At 34.7% G+C, this 27202-nt stretch overlaps 1 protein-coding gene and 1 long non-coding RNA gene across 2 annotated transcripts; one reads left to right on the top strand and one right to left on the bottom strand.

Annotated features, from left to right (window-relative positions):
* LOC118914891 (uncharacterized) lies at positions 1–7928 on the bottom strand. The gene is made up of 3 exons (XR_005025792.2): positions 6931–7928; positions 1530–3653; positions 1–315 (listed from the first exon to the last, which is right to left on the bottom strand). It is a non-coding gene; the product is annotated as an uncharacterized LOC118914891 (long non-coding RNA).
* Positions 7928–27114, top strand: RPF1 (ribosome production factor 1 homolog). Its single transcript, XM_036890191.2, has 9 exons — positions 7928–8187; positions 9580–9636; positions 11522–11602; positions 19947–20042; positions 20515–20668; positions 25528–25610; positions 25975–26156; positions 26313–26439; positions 27002–27114. The coding sequence occupies exons 1-9, from the start codon at positions 7960–7962 to the stop codon at positions 27041–27043; spliced, it is 1050 nt and encodes a 349-aa protein (XP_036746086.1). The 5' UTR covers positions 7928–7959; the 3' UTR covers positions 27044–27114.
* Positions 27115–27202: the final 88 nt, after the last annotated feature.

Below are 27202 nucleotides of genomic sequence, written 5' to 3' on the forward strand. Positions count from 1 at the left end.
GAAATTTTTTATTTTGGAATAATTTTAGATTTAGAGACATGTTGCAAAAATAATAGAGTTCCTATATACCCTCACACTGTTTCCCTAATGTTAACATTTTACATTGCCATACATTTTTCAAGATTGCCATTACATTTTTCAAACTAAGAACCAATATTGCTACATTACTATTAACTGAACTTTGGACTTTATTCAGATTTCATTCTTTTTCCACAAATGTCTTTTTTAAATTCCAGGATTCAATTCATATACCACATTGCATTTAGCAGGAGGAGACCTTATGTTGTATAGCTGAGATTCAAAAATCAACCATTTCTGGGAAATGAAGCGAATCAGTGTTAAAATATTAACATAATTAGCCAGAGACGGGTAAGATTCCTCAAGGGAGGAACAACCTAAGACAGGCACAGTCACAGGGGGGCCATCAGGTGAGAAATTGGGGATCAACAGAGGTGAGGCTTAGAACCTCACCCCCCCTGTTCTGAGAGAAATCTTCTGCATACGTGGATGTTTTATTGCCCTTGTCTAGCTTGGATTAACACATAGTCTACAGGCACACACCTGATCATCTACATTTGCTCTCTTACAACACTAAACTATGTTTTCTACCTTTATCTTGTATCTACCTACCACTTCAGCATTTTATTAAAAATAATAATAATAAAGAGAGAAATGTGGTATCCACATATAAATCAAGTATAAAAACCAAATGAGTATTCATATTTGAACTGACTGTTTATAGTTCATAATGCATGAGCAAAACCGAAAGTTTCTGTGATGACTGCCCTTGTACTGTTCACTATGTAACTTATTCATTATGTAAGAATTTGTTCTACATGTAAGAACTTGTTTGTTATGCCTCAGAAGATTGGAGACTGACGAAAATTAGGCTTGGGGTGTATTAATGATTGTGCATTGAGCATTGACTCCCCTATACAGAATTTTATTGTCATTAACAACCATTTGATCAATAAATATGAGAGATGCCCTCACAAAAAAAAAAAAAAAAAAAAAAAGGACAGACTTCCAATGGTAAAATAAATAAGTAACTGGGATGTAATGTATAGCATAAGGAATATAGTCAAGATATTGTAACAGCTTGGTAGGGTGATAGCTGGAACCTAGAATTATGTATATAAATGTTTTATCACTGTGTTGTACACTTGAAACTAATGTAATGTAATACTGTGCATCAACTACCCTTCAATAAAAAATAATTATTAAAAAAAAAAAATATTAACATAAGCAGCAATAAAAATGAACTGAATGTTCAAGAGTGACCTGGACATACCAAAGGACCAGACTGTTGACTAACATTTGCAAAAAGTAAACATGATGTTGTAACCAGTCAGTAATCTCTGTTTACCTAAAGATGATGATTTTATCAATACAACCTCTCCCATCATTGCTATTATATATGCATGAAACCATTATAATAATTTTTTCAGTACCACCTAGTATGGGCACCTAGATTTCCTATATGAAGACACAGGAGGAAGCTTATTTGGCTCCCAGTTAGGGAAGCTTACCATAAACTCCAGAGAAACAAATCTTTAAATGGTCTACTTTTATGTATCAGAAGGTAATAATGATTCAAGACCAGTGGGTCTCCAATGCGGGTGTGCATCGGGATCATGTGCAGAGCTTGTTAAAACACTGATTTCTGAGTCCCAGACATCTTCACTTCTCACAAGTTGCCAGGTTATGTGAATGCTGCTGGTCCTAGCACTATGAGAATCAATTTTGTTGATAGTTGCCTGAAGGGAAAGGCTAGCCATTTTTTTCTGACAAGATATAATCATAGGTGTCTGGATTCATATGTTGCTTACCTGTCAGATAAGTATCTGCTTAATCTTATTCCAAGTCTGTACAAGGACTAAGTTAGAAAATAAATGTTAGTGTTACATAAATTATATAGTATTACATAAATATTATACAAATATTATATAAATGTTAAAAAATAAATGAGAACTCCACAATAGTTCCCAACAGTTTGTCCTCCCTTCAAGCAATGCAATCATTTAAAAATAATAAAATACTGTTTTTAGCAAAATAAAATATCATTATAAACCAGCCATAAATTTTTGGCCTGAAATAAGACCACCAATTGATCAATAAAATTAATAGGGGTGAGGGATGTAACACACATCTTCAGCAGTGTTTCTTAAACTTTAATGTGTTTTATGAATCACCTGGGGCTCTTTCAGTAGATTCTGCATTTCTATCAAGCTTCCATTCAAGTATCTATCAAGATGTCATTGCTGCTGCTCCACAGATCATACTTCACATAGATATATAGGCTTTTTGAAGATTTTAGCAAATATAAGATATTCCAGCATCCACGATTCCTGGAGAATACTAGTACTTTATAGCATGTCTCTGTCATAGAAATAGTGCCTTTGACTAAGGAAAATTTTGTAGTACACTAATCTGTATCCTGTACTCTAGTCTTTAGAATAAAGGAGGTCTAATTATAGGGAAACTAAATTAAAAATCTTCCTGTAATATGCCGGAATATGGTGGAAACTTTTGGAACTCAATCACTTACTAAGGGGTTTTTTATCCCTAATACCATTTTGTACCATAGCATCAATCTAGTAAGAGTGATATAGGGAAAAATACAGAGGATAAGAATGTAATCCAATTCTGTAGTTTCTGTCCATATCACTACTGCTGATCTCACAAACACACGTTCAGTTCCTCAGACTGTTCTATCTCCTTAACTCTCTGTCTCCCAGAGGCCCTCCTGGCTCTCGTGATGGAAATTCCAGGGGAGCGACTGACTTCTGTTATTCCCCCTAAGTGAAGTTTAGCTTTCTTTTAATTTTTTGGAACCAAAGACCAACATTATATAGGACCTTATCATCCCTATTAGATATAAATAATTTTTATCTCTTATTTCATTGGGTTGCTATAGGAAAAAAGGAGGAAACTTCAGAAAAATTGAAAAGGTTTGTTGACTGCCTCAAGAAGAGGAGAGGCTTTAAGAATGCATTCCTTTCCATAGTGGGCCAGAAAAGAAGAAAAAAGCTTAACCATAAGCAACAAATAACATAAATTTCGGTTCTCCCAAGACGCTGCCTTAGGATCCATCGTATGGTATGATGGTAACTTGCATCCTGCACAAATGAGCAGGGCAGAAGCACCCCCAGAAAGAACCCCCTCAGATTGCCTCTGAAAGTAGACTCTCAGAATATACTCAGGGTTTGTGATACGGTTGCTCTTGCTGACTAATGGTTATAATGGAAAAGTAAGCCAGTATTCAGGGATCCAAGTGTGAAAGAAAGTAACAGATATGGCCTAGTCTGAAAAACAGCCCTGGAAAGTTCATCAACAAGAGGTCCTCACCACCCAGAACTCCCCTTAATCCTTGCTTCTACCTCCTGCACTGCCTTATGGGCACTGCCACAGGTAACCTGGAGGCAAGAAAGACCCTATTCAAGTGAAAATCAGAAATTCAGAAAACTTCTACTCACCACTGTAAGTTTCACAGCTTACCATAAATGAAGGACTTTCCTGATGAGATTAGCAGCAATTTTAACAAATTTGGTTTTGTGATATTGTTTAAAGAAATGTGTCAACTTTTGGAAAATACACATAACTCAGTGAATACATGATGTTACAAAATCATGCATGGGTGAAAGACATTCAAACTGCAAGAGAGAACAACAGATTTTAATGTAACAGAGTATGAAGAGCTAGTTGATATGATTTCAGATTAACTGCAACTGAACTTTAAGAATCTTACCTCTCAAATTTGGTGTAATATCAAAGAAGAATATCCAGTTATTTGAAAAAGCTCTGAAATATTCCTCCCTTTTCTAACTGCATACCTGTTTGAGGCCAGATTTTCTTTATATACTTCAACCAAAATAGTATGTTACAAGAGAGTAAATGCAGAGGTAATATAAACAAAGCTGTCTCCTAGTAAGCCAAACATAAAAGAGATTTGCAACCCATGTTATATAATGCCACTCTTCTAATTTTTTTTGTTCTGGAAAATACAGTCATTGTTATAAAGTGTGCATGTTATCATATAATGGGTTTATTATTTTAAAATACATACATATCTAATTTGTTGTCAGTTTTAATTTCTACATGGCATATGTTAATGGATAAAATCCACATAAACCAAACTATTTGGAGTCCTCAATAATTTTTAAGAATGTACACGGGTTCTGAGACAAAGTTTGGGAACTGCCAGGCTAAGCTAAGAACTGTGCTTCATTATCTTTCATTTTAAATAATATGTCTGATAATTGGACAGAATGTTTGCTACATTTTATGTTTGTGAAATGATATAGTAGAGGACATTTTATTTCACATAGTAATTCCTTCTATGATTATAGAAATTGAGAAAAATATGAGGGAAAATAAACAGTATTAGCTGAAAACAAACAGATATTTGTATATATTGTGTCTGATCTGAATGATTTAATCACTACACATGGGTTAATTTCTCCAGAAAATATATTCTCAGCTATCTACAAGGGATTTAAGAATATACCTACTCTGGCTCTTTGAAGAAAACATGAGTTGTAATTCTAGACTGGTCATGAGTATACAAGGCAGCAGTCACAGAAAGCACTCCCACACTTCCTGGATTTGCTTCTATACTTGGTCTCCGCACTGCAGTTCTGAGGACAGGGAGGGTTTCTTTTTGAAAGCTATAGCCAGAGGATCTAGCACAAAGTATGACTTAATAAATATTTGTTGACTGAATGAATCAACAGAATAATACTTAGACCCAGAAAAGGCATTCCAGACTGATATTTAAATTATACTTATGGTTGCTCCATAGTCAGAAACACCAGCCAGAGGCACCATATTCATTCCAAAGGTATAAATAAAAACTCCTTAGAAGAACTCAAACAACCAGAAATCATTTAAGGAGATGATATTTCAGTGAAACTGTGATCAATTAGGATCAGAAATGTGTATCACCAGAGTACATGTGGAGTTATATATACTCTGGAAATATTAACAGGCAGAAAAAAATCCTGTTCATCCAGGTTATTGCTAAGGATCAAGCTACTTGGAAAATCTAGTGAGGACTGTCCTTGAATCTTGTACCATCACAACCAAGTTTAGAGTCTGCCCTAAGTCAAATGCCACAAGGAAATTATAAGAAATTATTCCAAACACACGATCTGAAGACATTTCTGGAAGATAATTTCTAGTTTCCTAATATATTTCTGATTTCTGGAAAGGCCAGCCATGCATTGTCTTATTTCATAGTACGGAGTATATAGATGATGGTGTTCACAATACAATTACTCTCCAGGTTTTCAATACCTGAAAACTTTTCATATTTGAGTCACAAATTAATTCAGTTTCAGGTGTGGGGCAGGGGGTGACTCTGATATTTCCTCACAAAATTGTATTAATTCTATTCTTGTTAATTTTAACTTCTTTCAAAGGAGAGCTGATGTTGTGAAAGTCCTTTTGACACTGTCAATCCCTTTAATAACTTTTTGCTGACTTTCTGGGTCAGTAAAGTCAGGGTAACAAACCTCATTAGTCACTAAGATAATTTAAGGTATAGAATAAATAAGAGAACTCTCAAAATTTCTTGAGGTTAAGTGGTCTAATTTAAACTGCAAGCTACTTGAAGGCAAACATGACTTTTCTCTACAACTTGTAGTATAGTCTGACACCTAGAAATATAAAAATAGCTAGTTAACTTTTATTGTAGGTGTATCTGTAATTATGTCAACAATCTATGTGGCAGCATAATTAGCCTCAGTTTACTTATGAAATTGAGGCTCACAGAGATTGTATTATTTGAGATTTTATATGTGACTGAGTTAAGATCTGAACATACCACTGTTTTGATCATAGTCACTTATGCTATTCATTTACTGAGTAGATTAAATATGTATTTGCTGAAGTGATCAATGCTTTTGAGAGTTCTTCAGCATAAGAGTTTCATTCTGATCATAGAAATCCTTCCATTTAATTTACACAACTGTTACTAAAAATAAGCTATGAAGAAAAAAAGTTCACTATGTTAAGAAGCTTATAGCCTATTTCAGGATTATTTTGTGTTCTTATGAGGAAAGGCTGTATTGTATGTAAAATATTAAGGCTAGGAGAGACTTCCAGAATATTAGTCTATTTTTTTTCAATAAAGGTTGGTTTGCTTCCCTCTTCTTCCCCTCCTTTTTATTTCTTTTTAAATAAACTACATAAAATTGTCTGACTTGTTGCAGCCAAACCCATATGTCAATGATTTTTAAACTCAACACTATTTTTTCCTTTTTATAATACTGCATAATTCAAATACAGCTTTAGGTCTAAATATGATGATTTTAATTTTCTCATCACAATTTTGGACTTGAGACTTTACGGCAGGTTTTGATGGGACTTGTACTCTGGAAGATGCAGTTTTGACATTTTTAATGGCCTGTTCAAAAGAACTTGAAAGGGTAAAAAGTACAGTATGGACACCAAAATACTGAATTATTTAAACACTCAATGTCAATATTAAAACATATCATTGGAAATTAAGGCAGTTCCTAGAAAACTGACTCTTAACAGTAAACCAGTAAGAATTCTGTCTCTGTTTGGAAGGCATTTTCATAAAATTTAACCATTGGGGTAACACTTTCTTCACTTAGCTTCCCTAACAGTCTCTTGATTTTCTCTTCTCATTCTCTTTTACTGTGTCTTCCTTTTCTTAACTCTTCATGTAGGACTGCTCCAGGGTTCAGTCCTATGTCAGCTTCTCTTTTTCAGTTCTCTATTTATACTCACTACAATTGATTGAAATGCTATATATATGCTAATGACTCCCAATTATTTGATCTCCAGCCCACACCTTTCTCTCCTACTGCACAATCATACATCCCAACTGACTACTTGACAACAATTAGTCGACCAGTAAGTGTCTCAAACTTAGTATTTCCAGAACTGAAATCTTGATCTTACCCTTCAAATTTGCTCCACCTGAAGTTTCTACCATCTCAACTGATGGTAACTCCATCCTTCAAACTTCCAGTTGCTCAGTTCAGAAGTCTTGAGGTCATCCTTGACTCTTTCTCTCATGCACTTCATTCAGTCATCAGGACTCTGCAAAAGAATCTGATCACTTCTCACCACCTCCATTAGAACCACTCTGCTTCAAGTCACTATCATTTCTCCCCTCCTTTCACTTTCCTTCCTCTAATGTTTTCTCCAGTCTAAATGATGCTTTCAAGCTGTCTGATCTTGTCATTTCTTTCAAAATCATTCAAATCTGCATCTCACAAAAAATAAAAACCAAATATTTACAAACTCCTACACAATGTCACTCCTAACCCATTCTTCTCCTTTTGCATATGACTCTTGGCCTCTATTACTGTTTACTAAACATGCCAGGCTTGCTACTAAGAGCCTTGGGGCTGTATGTTTCCTTTGCTTGACCAGCTTTTCTCCTAATCAGTTTTTCTCAGATTAGTAGCTCTTCCCCCAGAAAACTGCATAGCTTACCCCTTCACCTTCTTGAAATCTTTGTGCAATGTAACTTTTTCAATGAAGCCTACTCTGAGAATCCTATTTAAAAGCTGCAACCTGCCCCTCTACCCTCTCATCCTCTTTTTATCCTGTTCTAATTTTCCCATATGGTGGATTTCTTTATAGCTCACCACACTATTTATTTGTGAGCTCATTTTAGGTCTCTCTCCAGTAGAATGTAAACTCTATACAGCAAAGACTGTTTTGTTTCAATATTTTAATGGCTCAGCACATGTAAACGCTAAATAAAGGATTCTACATACTCATCATTTTACGGTTCACATAGCTGGCAAGCCCCATAAAGCTTTCCTCAAGCCTAAGCTTTAGCACCTTGAAAGGCCAAAGCTCACAAGGTATTCTACATGTTTCTTTAAGGCTTTTCGGACCCCGGAAGTAAAAGTTTACGGAAAGGGGTCAGAGGAAGAAGTATTTCCGTTTCCGTACAGACGCCAAGGAACAAACACCATGGTGAAGCCCACGGGTGAGAGCTGCGGCAGACGAAAAAAGGACCTGAAACGGAAAGCCGCTACCGAAGAACCTCAGAAGGCTGCAGTCGCTGAGGATGGGGCGACGGAAAGCGGGGCCCAGCCCCCGAAAGCTGCTGCCTTTCCTCCAGGCTTCAGCATTTCGGAGATTAAAAACAAACAACGGCGACACTTAATGTTCACACGGTGGAAACAGCAGCAGCGTAAGGTATGACTGCGCTGGGTTCATGCCTGGCGTCTTTTGCGCGTGCGCGTTAGAGGTGGGGCGTTTACACATGCGTGGTCGCCCTTGCGTGGGTCCCGGGCTGCGGCGATTAATCCGGAAGGGTGAGGCCGCGGCTCCTGTGGCTTCTACTCCTCGCCCTGCTTTCGGGGCTCTCTCTGGGTTCAGCTTTTCCCGAGGAGCAGGAATTCCTTTCTAGGGCCCTCGGCTGCGCATGAAAGCAAGAAGTGCTGCTCTTCTATTGTGAAAATGACTCCTTCCTGACCTAGAGGGCAAAAATCCCTGTCCCCTTCGCCTCGTCACCTAATGTTGGTTAATTCCTAGACTCTAATGCAGGCAATACGTAAATCCACAGTGATTCTTCTCTGATTACCGCAGCAACTCTTACCGAAATTACTAAAATTTCTAGTAATAGTGTGTATTCTTAACGGCGTTATGCTCATACTCTTACAGGAGGTACATAAATACGAGGAAATAAATAAAACCCAATGTCACAGTGCTCATTTGTGGCTAAATTGCAATCGTAAGCAAACATTTGCCTGTTCTTGTACATCAAAGAGGTTCACACAATCTTTTTACTTGTCTGCTTCGTCTTACTAGGCTTTTTGAGACCCTAGAATGTGTCTTATTCATCGTTACGTGTGAAAGTGCTGTTGGAGTGCATAGACGGAGCATCTAACTCATTCTAGGGTGCGAGTATAAGGGAAAGGTGTCCTAGGAGGCTTCTTAGAACTATAATTTCTAATCAGATTCTTGATAGACTGAGGGTCAGTAGGCTCTTGGAAAAAAGTGGATTTTCTACTGTGTCAAGCATTGCGTTTCGAAATCTCCAGAAGATTCAGACTTAACAGTACAAACCATCCTAACTCACCTTGCAAGTTCTTAAAAAATTTTTAAAGCATATCTTAATTACAAAATGTATGGAAAACTAATGATGGTTTTATTGGAAACAACCTGAAAACTCTTATCTCCCATTCCCATTTATTTTTAGTACTTTCCAAGAGGTAATCAGCAGAGCAATGGTTTTCTTCAGGATGTAACTTGTTAGGACTGCAAAACAAAACATCTTGTTAACGTGCTTAAGTATGTGTTTTGCACTTGGACTTAACTTGAAGCTTTATAGTAAAATGTGAAGCTAGTGAAATTTTAAGTACTCAAATTTGCCGATTTAGATTTTTTTGAAGGAGGGAGATCTTTGCTAGACAAATAATTATTGGCCAGCTCATTTTGTTCACTGTACTTAGGTATGAAAATCTATGTCAGGATGGTTACTTTAATACATTACAAAGGTTGCTCAGTTTAAATATTCATAGCATTAGTGATTTGTAGTTTGTTTGTGATATAACTGTATTGTTCTCTCTTTTTTAAACCCTTTAGGAAAAGTTAGCAGCTAAGAAAAAAATTAAAAAGGAGAGAGAGGCTCTTGGTGATCAGGTAAATAAAATTTTAAGCCATCTGCTTTTCTATCATATTAAAGAATGCTCCTTGATATTTACGTTGAATCACTTTCTTTTAAAATGTATTATGAAATATTTCAGATGTATAAAAAGATATAAAAGTAAAATAACAAACCCCTTTCTATCCCTTACCCAGTGTAAGAAAGAATGCATTAACAAATAATGCTCAAAGTCTCTTGTATATACTTCTTGATTGCTTTCTCCTTCAAAGATAAGCACTCATGAAGTGGCTGTTTTATTGCTCCTGCACATCCTTCATTACCTTTGTGTTTGTGTCTCTAAATAATAAACACAGTGATGGTATTACTCGTATTTTCAAAATTTCATATAACTGGTGTGTGTATTTCAACTTGCTTATTTTACTTAACCTTGTGTGCTTTGAGAAGCAGAGACACATCTCCTAGAATTTGGAAATTAGGAAGCTCCCCATTTTTGGCTTGTATCTGGAGTTCTTGTGACTCAAAGCAAAGGCTTTTTGTCATGCAAGGCTGAGGAAGGGCAGGACAGAGCCTTGTCTATTGTAGGGTTGGGGTGTGTAGAATGAGAGCTGACACAGAGGAGTTGGAGATAGGAGGAAAATGAAATACCTGAATGGATTATGGCAAAGAAAAGAGCAAATATAATACACCAAGAAAGGATTTGGCTATTTTTGTGGTATTTGTAAGAAATGAAATCTTCCTGTTGTAAATCTTTTAAAAAACTAAATCCATGTTATTGCACAGCTGAGCTATTTTCATTTAGTTTCATTTTGTTTATAGCTAGTTCTAGGTTATGTTTTATACTTGCAAAATTTTAAAAACGTACAAATTTTCTCTTTTACCATCTCTAAGATGAAGTACCAAGTAATGATAAGTGTTTTTGAGGAAGGAAAAAGCATAGGCTGTATAAAAACTAAACACTTGCTTTTTCATGCATTCTCTTTAAAATACTAGGTTAAATCATATGAAATTGCCATGCTAGATTGTCTTGCACTGCAGAACCCTGTCAAGCAATGTTGGTCTCTTTTTAACTCTCAGTCATTTAATTACAGCAGATTAATATGCTGATCACCATTTGAAAATATCACCATTCTTGTTTTTTGGACTGAAAAATGTCTTTCTAGAACTGCTCCCTTTTAAAAATTACTTAAAACTTAATCTGTTTTAGAATAAAAAACCCTAAATAGTTCATCAGTTCATATTTCTCTTATCTCTGCTAGTGTACATATATTTTGAGTTAGTTTTAGTCAGTGTATACTTATAATTCTGTATTCCTGTTCCTTAACATTTCATTTGCACAGTTTTTCTGGTCTAAGCTGAGTATGCATGATTACTGATTTTAACAGAATCCCATATGTTGAAGTGCCATAATCCTTGTTACTGGACATTTGCCCCATTTGCTGTTCATTTCCATTAACAATAGTGATGCTACATATTTCTTCATATAAATTGCTCCCACCTTGTCCCCCAATCTGGAATTACTAGTTCAATAGATAGAAATAGATTTTTAGCTTTTATTATGTATGTCTGAATACCTTTTTGGAAGTATTGGAACAAAGCTATGTATATATAAGTACCTTTGTAATTTTTTCCATATTTTTCTTCTTAGTAGATAACTATTTTTATCCCAGTTTATTCTGTCTGCTATTTGCCTGGTTTTAAGCCATTTCATTCAGTGTTAGCAATTCTTCCAGTATGTGTGTGTCTCTGCCCAGCGTTAAAAGGCCTCTTATTCAGTTTTGTTATCAGGATTGATGTAGCAGTGGGTTGAAATGAAAAACAGATTGAGTTATTGGATTTTTTGCAGATTTCTGTTGTTCTCCAACCATAATGCAACATTAATATAAAATCCCTCTAAAACTTTATCTTTTTTCTTTTATTTAGGCTCCACCAAAGCCTATACCCAAGACCATTGACAACCAGCGAGTGTGTGATGAAACCATAGTAGACCCTAATGATGAGGAGGTAATATTAGAAGTTTTAAATATATTTGGATGACCACACTTGATAAATTAGCTAGTCATGTGTTGACATTTAATTTAAAGTACTGGCTGGCAAAGTTGTATAATGGAGTGATTCAACTATAATGTCACCATATTATGCTATTATTTGCTGTAGATTATTTCATGATTGAATTTCTCAGTAATGCTATTGAAAAAATCAGTAATTATTTATTTTCTAAAAATACATTTTGTGCCTAGGTAAATTTTTTGTTATTTAATCTCTATAGTGCTAATTTTCTTTATATCATTTGAAAAGCATTCCTCATGCTATAGATTTTTATTAGATTTTTGTAGTACTGTTAGACATTTAAATGCCTAAGGATGATATTTGATGGTATATTTTGTTTCCTCATAAAACTTTTCACATTTTCCCTATTAAGTAGTTTGTGATAGTACGATGGGAGAATCAAGGTTTTAAAACTTAGAATATATATGTTTTATTTTTGTACAGGAAACTTCGTTTTATGTTTGTTTGCTTTCAAACATAGCTGTTAGTATTCTTTCACATTTCTTCTGACTAAGTCATTCATTCAGTCAATGAATGCAAATATTTCCTGATTGCTGTGCATTGGAATCTGGTTTTGGAGACTTGGATCCACCAGTGCGCAAAACACTCTGACACATATACATAGAAAATTTCTACCCACCAGAGTTTACTTCTAGGAAGAGAGACAAACAGTGAACATAATAAAATAAATGAATAATCATGTTAGCAGATAATAGATTATTAAAGTTTAAAAATAAGGTATAAGAGATTCAGGACTACCTGCATTAGAGAGTTTGCAATTTTATATATGCACATATAGGTGTGTGTGTGTATTTTATTTAACATAATTTCAGACTTAATAGAAAAGTAGGAACTCATGTATACCCTTTGCATAGATTTCTTAAATGTTCCATTGTACCACATGCTTTGTTTTCATTTATAGTCTCTCTGAAATGTTTAAGTGGCAGACATGAAGCCCCTTTACTCCTATAGTGTTTTACCTATAAACAAGTGTGTTTTTTAATAAGCATAGTGTGTAGTTTATCAAAATCAGAGAATTAACAACAGTATGTAGTATTATTATCTAATCTGTGTAGTTTATTCAGATGTCACCAGTTGTCCAAACGTCATTTTTTAGCAAAAGAAAATCTCATCTCATGCATTTTCATCCCATTTTGATGGCTCTAACCTTCTTTAATTTGGAATAGTTCCTCAGACTTTCCTTGTTTTTAATGACATTGACATTTTTAAAGAGTATAGACCATGTATTTTTGTAGAATGTCACACTTAATATGTGTTTGATGTTGGCTCATGATTGTATTCAGCTTCTGTACTTTTGACAGAGATACCACAAATGTGATATTGTGTTCTTTTCAGTGCCTCTTATCAGGAGTCACATAGTGATGATTTTTCCATTATTGGTTATGTTAACAATTATCACTTAATTAAAGTGGTATCTGCCAGGTTTTTCCACTATAGCTACTATTTTCCCCTTGTAAATATTTGGGGAGGAGATACTTTGAGATTATGTAAATATATGTTACTCTTTAAACTTTCACTCAAGATTTTGCAATTAAAAGTAAATGTTCCAGTTTGGTAAGAAATTGTGTTTCAGTGTAGTTTTAACTTGCTGTTCTTTTGTTATGAATGAAGTTGAAAATCTTTTCATGTTTTCTTTCTTTTTAATCAGTTGTTTGTTTATGTCTCTTGCCCATTTTTCTGTTGATTAGGGTTGCAATGTTATATGTAATGGTCAGGGTAGGCTTCATTGAGATGACCTTTTAGCAGACATTTGAAGAATGTAGAGAAAGTAGCTGTCTTTGGGCAAAAAGTACTGTAGGATGACTAGTGCAAAAGCTGTAAGGCAGGAGTATGCTTAGTATGATTTTGAGGAACAGTAAGGGAGCCATTGTATGGAAATTAAGTGAGCAAGAGGAGGGCTTACAGAAGAGGTGCCAGGCAAATACAGGGAAGGGGAAGGGCCAGATCAGTGACTTTGTAGGCTATTATGAGGACTTTGGATTTTATACTTGGTTTAATGAGGAGCCATTGGATGGTTTTGAACAGAGGAAGGATGTGATTGGACTTAATTTTTTTGAGTAATTGGCTTTATGAGACTAATAGGCAAAGTTAGAAGGCTACTGAAGTAATCCAGAAAAAAGGTGATGATGATGACAACTGGGCCCATGGTGATTAAAATGAGTGTTGAGAATTGATCTAATTCTGAGGTTTGTTTTTTTTCTGGGGTATATTTTGAAATTAGAGCCACTGGAATTTCTTGATAGATTGGGTATGAGGTAAAAGAGAAAGATGATTCAAAGATGGTGTTGAGGTTTTTAGCCTGAAAAGTTAGAAGGAAGGAGTTACCATTGACAATATACGAAAGAGGTCTTGGCTAGAGATAAATTGGGGCACATAGACATATAGAAGTTACATATATGCAAAAGTTTCCATAAATATTTATCTAGGGGAGAATTTGTTGGATCATGGGGTATGTAAATGTTCAACTTTACATAATAGTGCCAAAATGTTTTCTAAAGTAGTGGTTGTATCATTTTGCCACTCACATATTATAAGAGCAATATTTTATGGTCATCCACATTTTGACCATTTCTTGGTACGTTCAGGCTAGTGATAAAGGGATATCTCATTGTGGTTCAGGTTTGCATTTGCCTGATTCTTCATGTGGTTAAGCATCTTTTCATGTGTGTATTATGTTTTCAGTAGAGACATGCCAGCTTATGTCTTTTGCCCAGTTTTCTATCCATGTATTGTACTGATTTGTAGAACTTCTCTATAATTTGGATACTAATCTGTTGTATGTGTTACATTTTCCAATATATGGATTCTCTTTTTACTTTCTCCAAATGATGTCTTTCAATGAACAGAAGTCCTTAATACAGTTGTGTTTTAAAATATTTAAATATTTAATACTTTTTCCCCTGCCTGCCCCCCAACCCTCCACCCACCCAATATAGCCCAGTTTTCCCAGCACAATTTTTCGGAGTAGTGCAGTCTTTCCCCACAGTGAATTGTAATTCGCATGTCCTATATCAAGTATCCATATATGCTTAGCCTTTTTCTGTGCTATTAGCTTGGTCACTTTGTCACTGTGTCATTACTTTACTTTTCTGATTATTGCAGCCTTATGATAGGTTTTGATATCTGTTAGAGCAAGATGCCCCTTCCGATCCTCGGATCCCTCTCTTGAGGAGTGTTCTGTTCCAGGACCTTTGGTCTTCCATGTGAAATCATCAGTTGTACTAAATCAGATTAGTTTTGGGATGTATCTGCATATTGCTTTCTTTAGGTCATTTTTAAATACTGAAAATATATGTAAATGAATTTCATAATTTTCATACAAATTTTACACATAAATCTTGGTAAAGCTATTTCTGAGTATCTTGTTTTTTTCTTCTTAGTGTAAATTGCATCTCTTCGAAAATTGTTTTATTTGCTGATTTATAAAAATGCGATTTTTGGATCATAATCTTCCAACCAGTAGTTTACCTAAATGCATTTCTAATAATTTGTTTGAATATTGCTTTCATTTCATATTTAGATAAAATCATTTCTGCAATCAGGTTTTGTTTCTTATGTTCAACCCATTTCTTTTGTGCTGACTAGAATTTCCAGCATAATATCAAATAAATAAAAAAAGCAGTAGAGGCCTCTGTATCATGTTTCTGATTTTAAAGAGAGTACTTCTAATGTGTTATCATTAATGGTTATTTGTCATTAATGGAAGACTATGAGTTAAGAAAAATCCATTCTTTTTTGCTGTTTTTTGTTGTTTTGTTTTATCATGGATGAACGTAGACTGTTAGCAGATGCTTTTCTGCAAATACTGAGATAATTATGCACTTTCTCTGCAGATACGGAGATGAGTATGCAGTTTTTATCCTTTATTGTACTACTGTAGTAAATGAAATAGATTTTGTAATGTTAAACCTGTGAATTCTTAGAATAAATCCCACTTAGTTATGATGTATTCCTTTCTTACTATACATTGTTTTTGTTAAAATATGTACATCTGTGTTCATGAGTGAAACTGTATAGTAATGTCCCCTTTTCATTCCTAATATTTGGGCTTTTCACCACAGATGTATCAATTTTATTACTCCTTTCATACTACTTTTTGCTGTGCTCCTCTCTACTGAATCTTTGTTTTCTTATGCATTTATATCTCCCCTTTATCGTTTATTTCCTTCTACTCTGAGTTTATTCTGTTTTTATTTATTTGATTGATTAGCTCATTTTTCACCTTTTTTATTATGAGCAGTTAAGGCCACAAAATTCCCTCTAAGTACTTCTTTTGGTATATCCAAGTTTTAAGAGTGTTTCTTTCCTTATTGTTCAAGTCTGAGTTTTTCTTTTAATGGAAGATTTGATTTCTTCTTGTAATTTTATTAGTTTTTTTGTTTGATGAATTTTTAAAATTTTGTCCCCACCTGTTCCTTACTATTTCTTTTCCTCTGCTTTCTAGGGTTTCATTTGCTCTTCTTTTCTAGCTTCTTAAGGTGAAAGCTTAGATTATTGATTTTACACTTTTCTTTCTAGTATAAGCATATAAAGCTCTGGTTTTTTTCTCTAACCATTGCTTTAGCCATATTCCATATACTTTGATATGTTGTATTTTCAGTTTCATTCTATTCAAGATACTATCTAATTTCTCTTATGATTCTTCTTTGGCTCATTGATTATCAAAAAGTGTGTTGTTTAATTTTGAGATATTTAAGGATTCCCCAGATCCTATGGTTGCAGAGCTTACTTAGTTTGATTTTAGTCCTTTTCAATAAGGAGACTGTGTCTTAACATAAGACCTTTCTATTCTGGAGAATGTTCTCTGTGCCTTTGAAAAACATGTATTCTGCTGTTTTATGGTAGATTGTTATTGTGTTGTTCATGTCTTCTATATTCTTGCTGAATTTCTTACTATCAATTACAGAGAGAGGAATATTGAAATCTCCAACTATAATTCTTGAATTACGCATTTCTTCCATTCCTTTCAGTTTCGCTGTATGTCTTTTGGGGGTATTTTTTTTAGGTAAATATATAATTAGTATATTTTCCTGATGTATTCACCCTTAATCGGTGTCCCTTTATTGCCCTTTAAAATGTCCCTTCTGGTCCCTAGCAGTATTTCTTTTCTTAACGTCTATTTTGTCTACTGTACATTCAGCCACCTAAACTCTTGTGATTACTGTTTGCATGGTACTTCTTTTCTTTAATGCTTTTACTTTCAAGCAGTTTGCATCTTTGAATTCATACTGTCACAGAGAGCATATGGTTAGATACTTTTTTATCCTGTCTAACAGTAATGTTAATTGATGTAGTTAGATTTACATTTGCTATTCTTTAATTTTTAACATCTTTTATTTTTATTTTTCATCTGTTCTTCCTTGAATGCTTTTTTATATCAAATATTTTTTTGGTATGCTATTTTAATTCTTCTTAATCTCTTAAACTGTATTGGAGTTTTGGGGGGTGTTTTTTAGTGGTTGCTCTAGGAATTATCATATGCATCTTTAATTTATCACAGTGTACTTCAAGTATATATTTACATAATTCTGGTCAAGTTTGCACCAGTATAGTTTCATTTCCTCCGCTCTTTTTTGTACTGTTATTGTCATATATACTGTATCTGTCTCTTATCAACCCAGTGTTATAATTACTGCTTTAAACAGTCCTGTTTTTTAAAAGAACATGTACACATGCAAAACACACAGTCTTATCTTTACCCTCATATTTTACCATTTACAGTGCTCCTCTTTCCTTCCTCTGGAGCTAAGTTACCAGAGGTAACAGGTATCTGATGTCATTTTCTTTCAACTTGTAGGATTTTCTTAAGTCTTGTTTTTATAGCAGGTCTAATAGCTAATTATCTGTTTTTATCTGAAAATGTACTTATTTTGCCCTGAGTTTTTAAAGAATTGTGCAGGATATAGAATATTTGGTTGACTTTTTTTTTAGTACTTGGAACATATTCCATTGCATTTTGGTTTACATTATTTCTTATGAGAAAACAGCAGTTTTAATAATCATTGTTCCCCTGTATCTCATTTCATTCAAAATGTTCTCTATTTTTGGCTTTTAGCAGTTGACTGGTGTCTTTAGGTATTGTTTTTTTTTAATCTTAGTTGGAGTTTGTTGAGCTTGGAACTGTAAGTTAAAAGAGTTTTTCAGCCATTCTTTTTTCAAAACTTTTTTATACCCTTTTCTTTCCTTCAAGGACTTAATTTTCACACAATGGTGAAATAATAACATTGTCCACAGGTTTCTCCAGTTTGCTGCTTTTTCTATTATTGTTTTCTCTATGCCTTAGGTTAGATATTAATCTTTTCAAGTTCATTGATTCTCCTGCCATCTTAGATCTGCTGTTGAGTCCACATTTTCCATTAATTCTTTGACTATATTTATTATGGCTGCTTTGAAATTTTCACTAAATTCAACATCTGGGCCCACTCAGAATTAGTTTCTACTGATTACTTTTTTCCTGTCTGTAGGTTATTTTTTGTTTCCTTTCATAGCTGATTTTTTGCCTGAAAATTGGACATTTTAGACAACATACTGTAGTAACTCTGGATTTTTTAATTTTTTTAAGGGTTACTGATTTTTGTTTAGTGGCTTACCTGAACTTAAGCTGTAGAATCTCTCTCCCTGACAATAGCATTATATCTCTGCTCAGTTATTTTATCGCTGTTTTTAACCTGCCTCCCTAGAGATAGTCTATGTGTTTGTGTGGCTGAATTGCAGCCGATGATTTTGGGCAGGTTGTGTTGAGACACCTTGAGCCCCTAAGACATACATATCCTCTGCCAACTAAGTTGTGCGTGGGTTGAGGAAAGCATTTAAAATTGCTGCCAGTTCTCAGATCTCCTTTGCCATGTGTAGTTCAGCTATCAGCTAGGAATTTGCAGAGAGATGATCTCAGCCCCTCTATGGCTCTTTAACTTCCAGAGCTCTCCTTTAAATTTTGGCCTGGTCCACACCTACCTTGAACTGAGCCTGTAACCCTTTCACAGGCAAAACTTGAGTTTTCATACCTGCCCCTCACTGAGTCCAGTCCACCACATCTGGATTCAGGGTTGCTGGTTCTTAACTTCCAGATGTGATGTTGTTAAAGCACTGTTCAACCAAGTTAGTGGGGGAAACAGAATGGTTCTAGGTAAGATTCTGATGTTCCTGCCCATAGCTATAACCATATTTCAAGAATAGGTGCATCTCAATTTGTGTCTTGAAATTGTCTGACAGATCTTTCCAGCTTCATACTTGTATTTTACAGATGGAAATAACCTCTTCAAGTTGCCATTTTTAACATAAGTCCCTCCTGGGCCTTTTTTATTTAATTGATGTATGATCTTCGGTTGGTTTCAAGTATACAATACAGTAGTTCAACAGTTACCCATGTTATTAAATCCTCACCCCAATTAGTGCAGTTACTATTTGTCAGTGTAGAAAGATGTTGCTGAATCACTGGCTATGTTCTCTGTAGTACCATCTATGTGACCAACTTATATTATGGTTGAGAATCTTTGTGTCTTTTTATCCCCCTCACCCTCTCCACCCACTCACCCCAACCCCTCCCCCATGATAGCCACCAGTCACTTCTCAGTGTCTATGAGTCTACTGCTGTTTTGTTCATTTTGGTTTTTTTAGATTCCATGTGAAATCATACAGTATTCGTCTTTTCCACCTAGCTTATTTCACTAAGCATGATACCTTGTAGGTCTATCCATGTTGTCACATATAGCAGGATTTCTTTCTTTTTTATGGCTAAATAATATTCCACTGTGTATATGTACCACATCTTCTTTATCCATTCATCTATTGATGGGTACTTTTAGTTGCTTCCATAGCTTGGCTATTGTAAATAATGGAGCAGTAAATATAGGGGTGCATATATCTTTTTGAATCAGGGATTTTGTTTTCTTGGGTAAATTCCTAGAGGTGGAATTAATGGGTTGTATGGTATTTCTATGTTTAGTTTTTAGAGGAATCTCCATACTGCTTTCCACAGTGGCTGCACCAATTTACATCCCCACCAACAATGTAGGAGGGTCCCCTTTTCTCCACATCCTCGCCAACACTTGTTATTTCATATCTTTTGGATAGTGGCCATTCTGACTGGAGTGAGGTTGTATCTCATTGATTTTGACTTGAATTTCCCTGATGATTAGCAGTGTAGAGCATTCTGGGCCTTCTTTAAATCCCCTCAGCTAGGTAGTCAATGTCATAGAATCCTCCTGGAACTACTTTTAAAATTCTGGCCTAGTATGGTATTAGTTTGATGTAAAATCATTTCTTTTTCTGTTCTCAGGTTGCTTATGATGAAGCTACAGATGAATTTGCTTCTTACTTCAACAAACAAACTTCTCCCAAGATTCTTATCACAACATCAGATAGACCTCATGGGGTAATAAATGCATCAATTAGTAGTATAGTTATTGAATTCTTAATTTTCTTACATTACTCAGACTGTTTAAAATAATTCTGTTCAGAAGAGTTCAAGTAGTACTACTAGTATTTGGGGATGGATAATTGTTTAGTATGGGGATTGTCCTGGTCATTATAGGATGTTCAACAGCACCCCTAGTCTCTATCCACTGTGTACCAGTAGCAGCCATCACCCACCACTACCACCAAATAGTGGTAGTAATCATAACTACCAAAAATGTTTCCAGACATTGCCAAATATCCCGATAGAGCACAGTAGCCCCAGTTGAGACCCACTGCTTTAGGATGATCAGTTTACATTTCATTCTTGCCCTAGCCTTGCTTTCTAATAATACCATCTTATAATAATTTTTACTCCTTTTCTTAAAAATGTTGACCACAAAAACTTTGTTTTTCAGACATTTGAGGATTTTTGTTATTTTGTTTTACAGAGAACAGTACGACTCTGTGAACAGCTCTCCACAGTTATACCAAACTCTCATGTTTACTACAGAAGAGGACTGGCTCTGAAAAAAATTACTCCACAGTGCATCTCAAGAGATTTCACAGACCTGATCGTTATTAATGAAGATCGTAAAATACCAAGTATCCTTTTCTAAAGAAGTTATCTTGGATCATCTTCACCCCCTTTTAAATTACATTAAAAAGGATAAGGAAGTGTTCCCTATAACTTTGAGAACAAAGTTTTCTAAACCAGAAAATCATGAATCTCTGTCCAAGATTCTATGAACTATTTTTTTCCTTAGTAAAAGATGCAGAAATAAACAAGATAGCTTTAGGGAGTTCATAATGTAGAAAATAGACACGTAAACTAACAAAAATACAATGTGGATAGTACAATTAGAGAGAGGAATGCAGAATGCAATGCAAACTCTTGACTGGTTAAATCTGCCCTGGGAATATCAGGGGGAAAGGACTTGACAGAAAAAGATGCTTAAGCTCAGTCTAGGTGAATATGGGTGAAAGAGGTGAATATGAGGAAGAGTGCCCAGTGCAGAGAGACAATTTGGAAGGATAGAGGCATGAAGGAGCTGACCCAGTTGGGAATCTGCAAATAATTTAATACGGCTAGATTTTTATATTGCCAGAGGTGGTATCACAGGAGTACATTTCTGAGGAAGGTATTTAAACCCCTATTAAGTATTTGCTAGTGTTTCAGATGCCAAGAGTAATCTATCATTTTTCTATGAATCTCAGCTCTTAGGTGAATTTATCACCTAAATCCAAGTTACTTCTTCCTATTTTGAGATAAATCACCTACAGGGTGCCTAAATTTGTTTTTGTCATTTTTAATGTTTTATTTATTGAATGGTGGCTGTGAACTCAGCAACTTTAAGATGATCAATTGAATGGATCAAAATTATTGAAACTATTATTAAGGATTTATAAAATATAGGGGCAGGACTTTGCTGCTGCAGGATAACTTTTTTCATCAATGAATGCTTTTAAAAATAATCATTTAAAAGCTATTTTTTAAAAATTCAAAATAACTTGTGTCTTCTGTTACACAATATAAATGAAAGACATCATCCTTTTGTACAATGTGCTTTCCAGAGACCAAAATAGACTAAAACTAGCTTTGTAATGTGGTGTATTATTGGCCATATTATGATTTGGTATGGATTATTGGTTACTGTACTGAAGTAATTTAAATCTCTGGAATATTTATTCCAAAAGGGATCGTTTTAAGGTGTTTGCTGCCTTTTTAAAACTTACCACCCAGATAAAGTGACAAGATCTTTGTTCCTCTCTTTTTATCTTTGTCAAATTAAAAAAACCATCATCATTTCAAGGCTACTAACTCCTTGGTAAGAAGCAAGCATTCATTGGTTCAGTCAACATTCTATCCTTGTATTATCTGAGGTATTTTATGTAGTTGCATTTATACCATCTATTATACATCTGTAAGTTTCACTTATGTCATCTGTTGCCTTTAGAAATCTTTTATTCTCTTTTCTTTGTAAAACTGTATTATCTTTTCACCCAAAATGTATTAATATTTTTTGTTTACCATGTTGAATATCTTGTAGGGTAAGTTAACTGTCAAGTAATTAAGGTACCATCAGTACCCAGATCTGATTTATATTAAGGAAATAACTTAGGCTCATTAAGTAATCCAAATACAAAATTGCTTACACCCATACACATAAACTTATATGTATATAAATACATGTATTTATATACATATATGTATATAAATACATGTTATATATATATTTTCCCATATACGTGTGTATCCCAAGATTGTCATTTTTGGATATAGAATTACACAGCAATTTCTAGAAGTCCTAATGAATAGAATTTTTATAAGTATAATTCTGCCTGGTTGATTTTTTTAATTTCAAAGATACTTCATTTTCTTTTCTGATTGATATCTGGTAATGCAGCTGATGACAAAGTATTGGTTAAAGATGCTAGGAAAGTGGACCTCTTAATTTGCTTGTCTTTGTTGATAATGATCTTTAGACTAATAAGATTGGTAGGGAGACTGGAAGTCCATCTTGGATAAAAAGATGTCAGATAAGGTCTAGAAATTCTGAATGATGTCGGATATCCTGGCTTCAAAGAATATATGTGACAGACTCGGAAGTGAGACTCTGCTACTCCTTGAAGAAGGTAGTGAAACAGACAAATGGAGAGAGGAGGAAAGAGGACTACTAGTTAATTTTTGCCATGATCCAGAAAACAAATGTAGTAATTAATGGAAGAATGATTTGTAAGCACATAAAAGAAATAGTTGTAATTCCTGGAGACTTAACACAGGCTCACAAATAACAAATCATAACTCCTAATGATGACACTTGGAGGAAATTAAAAGAATTGAGGATGTTCAGCTTGAGGGAGATTAGAATCTGGGAACATGTCAGCTGTGTAAAGATATTGGAAGGACTACTATGTGAAAGTGCTGAAGGTTAGAAATTTACAGGGATATAAATTTTTTACTTACTCTAGAAATAGCTTTGTCAGCTATCTAAATGTCTTAGTGGCTTTGGGTCAGGCAAATGTGATGTCAAATACAGAGTACATTAGTTGTTAACTTGTGTGACTTCAAATTTCTTAGCCACTTGGTTTCCTCAAATTTTAAATGTAAGAAATAATAGCCATCTTAAGGGTTCCCACAAGGATCACCTTAAATGTATTAGGTTTTTAAGGTATATAATGCCTGTCCTGTAGTAGGCATTTTTAGTAAATGTAGTGTAATGGGAAGCATTGAGGCTTTTTCTGGAGACTTAACACGCTCTGTTCATTATTTCTAAATGGAAATTTGAGGTAGAGTCTTTGTTTCTATACTCTTGGCAGCTAGTAAGATATTTTGCATTTCTGGCCTCTGGGTACTAAAAGCCAGTTTAACCTCAGTTGTCATAACAAAATGCCTCTATACATTTCCAAGGGCAGGCTGCTGCCAGTCAAGGGCCTGCTTCTGTGCAGGTGTAATTCCACCCCTGTTGAGATCTTCTGAAACTTGGGCTAATCTGTCTGACCTTTCTCATTCTTTTTTCCTCATTATGAAAATAGGGACAGTTACTCCTATTTTGCATGGTTTGTGTTAGGGATTAGTAATGACATAAATAAAGCTTTTTGTACAATGCAGCTACTTAGAAATTGTTTGGATTTTGTAGTTGTAATACAAACCAAAATTCAGGGGAAATGTTCTAGAAAGGATTCAAGCCTTGATTTAGGTTGGAAGAAACGACATTTACCTCTCTTAGCCCCCTTAAGAGTTAATGATTTTCCTTTCAATGTGCAAATGATACAGATATACTTTGAGCTGTATCTCATGAAGTTGAGCCTGTGGTGAATCTTTGGAAAGGAAAGAATTCAAACATTTACTGATAATCTGCTATCTGTTAGACACTAGCATTTGTCAGAAACATCTTCCAAGAGTTAACAGATAGTTGGGAAGAAAGGCCTTTTACATGACTGTAACTCAAGTTAAGTGACAAGTGTCATAGTAAGAGCTGAAAAGATTTAGAGCTTAATTTTGACTGTGTAAAAAGAGGTGGCATTTGAAGTAGGCCTTTATGGATGAGTAAAATATTGCAGGTATTTGAAATAGCATGAGTGAAAAATACACGGTAGGATTAGTGTATGGTGTTTAAGAGATTGTGTCAATGCTTACCAGTTAGGGAACAGCTTGAGGGGAGGCATTAGGGGAGACAGGTTAGAAAGGTAATTTGGAGCCATATTATGAGTGCTATATTGATGTCTTGTGTAGATGTATCTGTGGTAAGGGTAGTTTGAAATTAGCTACAGCTGTCAAAACTCTTAATGTATGCATAGTTTTTCACTTAGCATACAGATAAAATGACCAAGCTTAGTCCTATAGTTTATTTATAGAACCAAGGCCTAAACTTGATTTATAATCCATATGAGGTATACTTGAAATGGTGAGAGAGGTCAGACCAATCAGGATAGTTTTAATAATGTATGTGTACCTCACCTAAGGAGGCTGTAGAAGTGAGAAACTTAGGAAGGTAAAAGCAATGAGTAGGATTTGGTAGTAGAGGAAGTTGAAGATAACCATAGTTCCTAAACTGGATAAATGGGAGAATATTGATGCTGTCATAAAAAGATGGCAACATCTGTTTTGTAAAACTCGTGTGCAGGTAGACTTGGAATAGTCTGATTCTGATCTCTGTTTAAGGCTTAGTATTTCAGAAAATCAAGTTGTGTTACAAAGACTTGAGTAATGTTGTATAGGTAGCAATTATAGTTGACTGAATTCCAGAAAGCCCTTGGGCTCATAACCCTGCTGACTCTATGTAGGTGTCTTGTAATTCACCTGTAATTTGTGTCTGGCACATTCCTCTGTTTGTGGTAAACAGTAAATGGTTGTTAATTGGTTGGCTTTAATTTGTGGCACAGTAATCCCAAGAATAAGAGATTATCTCTTGAGAGACACTAAAAACCTTGATTTCAAGAAGAGAGTTTAGGAGGGTATGGTCTTGTGGGATGAAATTCAAAGCTGACAGCATATCTGGACCTTAAAAACATAAAACAAATGTATATACAAAAACATAAAAGTGTACATTTCTATTGTTACCAGGCCTCTGAACATGAAGGTAAACTTATATTCTATTTGCAATATTACAATTATTCTAGAATCTCATCATCTTTTCTCCTATTAGAGAAGTGGACATTAGCTATTTTTCCCTACTTTAGTTGAATGCCCAATATACACTGTTGAGGACGATGATATATATATACCATATTGTGAAAAGAAAAGGTAGTACTACTATAAATTAATCTGTTTTTCTGAAAAATTAGGTTGATGTGTGTGTTGAGTTTGGGTATTGTAAGAAAATGTTAACCCTGAATACATATGTACCTATCTACTCCCCTAGTTACAGATTTTAGAAGCCCTTAGTCATACAGAAGACAAAGTTATTTAAATAATTAAAGGTTTAGATTAGAGTTCAGTTTGTTCTTAACTTTATGAACAGATGGATTAGTTCTGAGTCACTTGCCACATGGCCCAACTGCTCATTTTAAAATGAGCAGTGTTCGTTTACGTAAAGAAATTAAGGTAAGTTTTATACATTCCTTGATTGGCATTGGTCTCCTCGCAGTATTTTGATAATGGCATTTGCTGTCCTGATTATTAAAGCAATAGCTTTATGTTCTTCTGAGCTTGTAACTGAATTTTGGCAGACAGGCTGTTGCCTTCATTACAGTGAAACATTACTTTTCTAGTAGGGCTTTTTGATGTATTTACTGCATATTAATTTTAGATACATCCTATTTCATGGGTTTGGTAAGTCATCTGTGGTAGTTTTTCATTAAGGAAGATGGCTAAAAGTTTTCACTAGTCATGTAAATTTTGAAACTTGAATTCCATTGAGATAACATAGTTTGGTCTTAACTCATGATTGTGATTTTTATTTTTACAGAGAAGAGGCAAGGACCCCACAGAACACGTACCTGAAATAATTTTGAATAATTTTACAACCCGGCTGGGTCATTCTGTTGGGCGTATGTTCGCATCTCTCTTTCCTCATAATCCTCAGTTTATTGGAAGGCAGGTTGCCACATTCCACAATCAACGGGATTATATCTTCTTCAGATTTCACAGGTGAGAAAGGTACTTGATGTCCTTGGACTTTTTCAGTCATGAAGTCCATTTTCAACATAAACCTGTGTTCTAATGTATTGTAGATGAGAAGTTATTTTTTGAACCCTGTCATGTTAACAGTTCGTTTCACTCAGACTAATTTCCTTGTCTTTGAAGGTACATATTCAAGAGTGAAAAGAAAGTGGGAATTCAGGAACTTGGACCCCGTTTTACTTTAAAATTAAGATCTCTTCAGAAAGGAACCTTTGATTCTAAATATGGAGAATATGAATGGGTCCATAAGGTATGTGCCTTACTCTCTGAGAAGCCATTTAGATAATTTAAAAGTAATGAGAAGGAAACCATGTGCTTTAAGCGTTGGTGTGTATACCTTAAGTTATGCTTCTGAATCTCTTCTCTGTGAGCTAAAAAGAAACACTCTTTAATACAATGTTTGGGTCTTGTGATTAACCCTGGTTCATATGAAGTATCCTAAGGTCAGTGGTCCTCAAGTCCACTGAATCAGCAATTTAGGGAGTGGGGAACAACAATCTGTTAATAAGCCTGTGTTACAATAATGATTCTGTACACATGAGACCTATTGCTTCAGAGGCATTGTAGAAGTTTGGAGATTGTCATTTAAAATCATTAAGTGAAAACAGTATTTTAAAACATGTCTTTTCTATCTAGTAAGCAATATTTCACTTAAATATGGATTTTACTTTAAAATTGTATATATATTACACACATATTACACATAACTTCTAACACTTTTTTATTAGACCTAAGGACTATTCAGGCTTAGAGACAAACCCGAAGTTTTTTTAGCACTGTTGTTTATATGTATTTTTTTTTCTAATTTTCAGCCCCGGGAAATGGATACAAGTAGAAGAAAATTCCATTTATAAAGTACTGAAGTAATAGTATTGGATTGTGAACATGTCCATCTTGAAGACTGAAGACTCTCTTCAAAATGGCATTTGCTGATTTCATAACCCTTTTTTCATGTCTGGACAGTACCAAGTGCCATGAATTGCTGTTTAGGTAGCAAATGCAAATAAAAGTCA

The sequence above is a fragment of the Manis pentadactyla genome, chromosome 4, assembly GCF_030020395.1.
Source record: "Manis pentadactyla isolate mManPen7 chromosome 4, mManPen7.hap1, whole genome shotgun sequence".
In the NCBI taxonomy this organism is placed as follows: Eukaryota; Metazoa; Chordata; class Mammalia; order Pholidota; family Manidae; genus Manis; species Manis pentadactyla.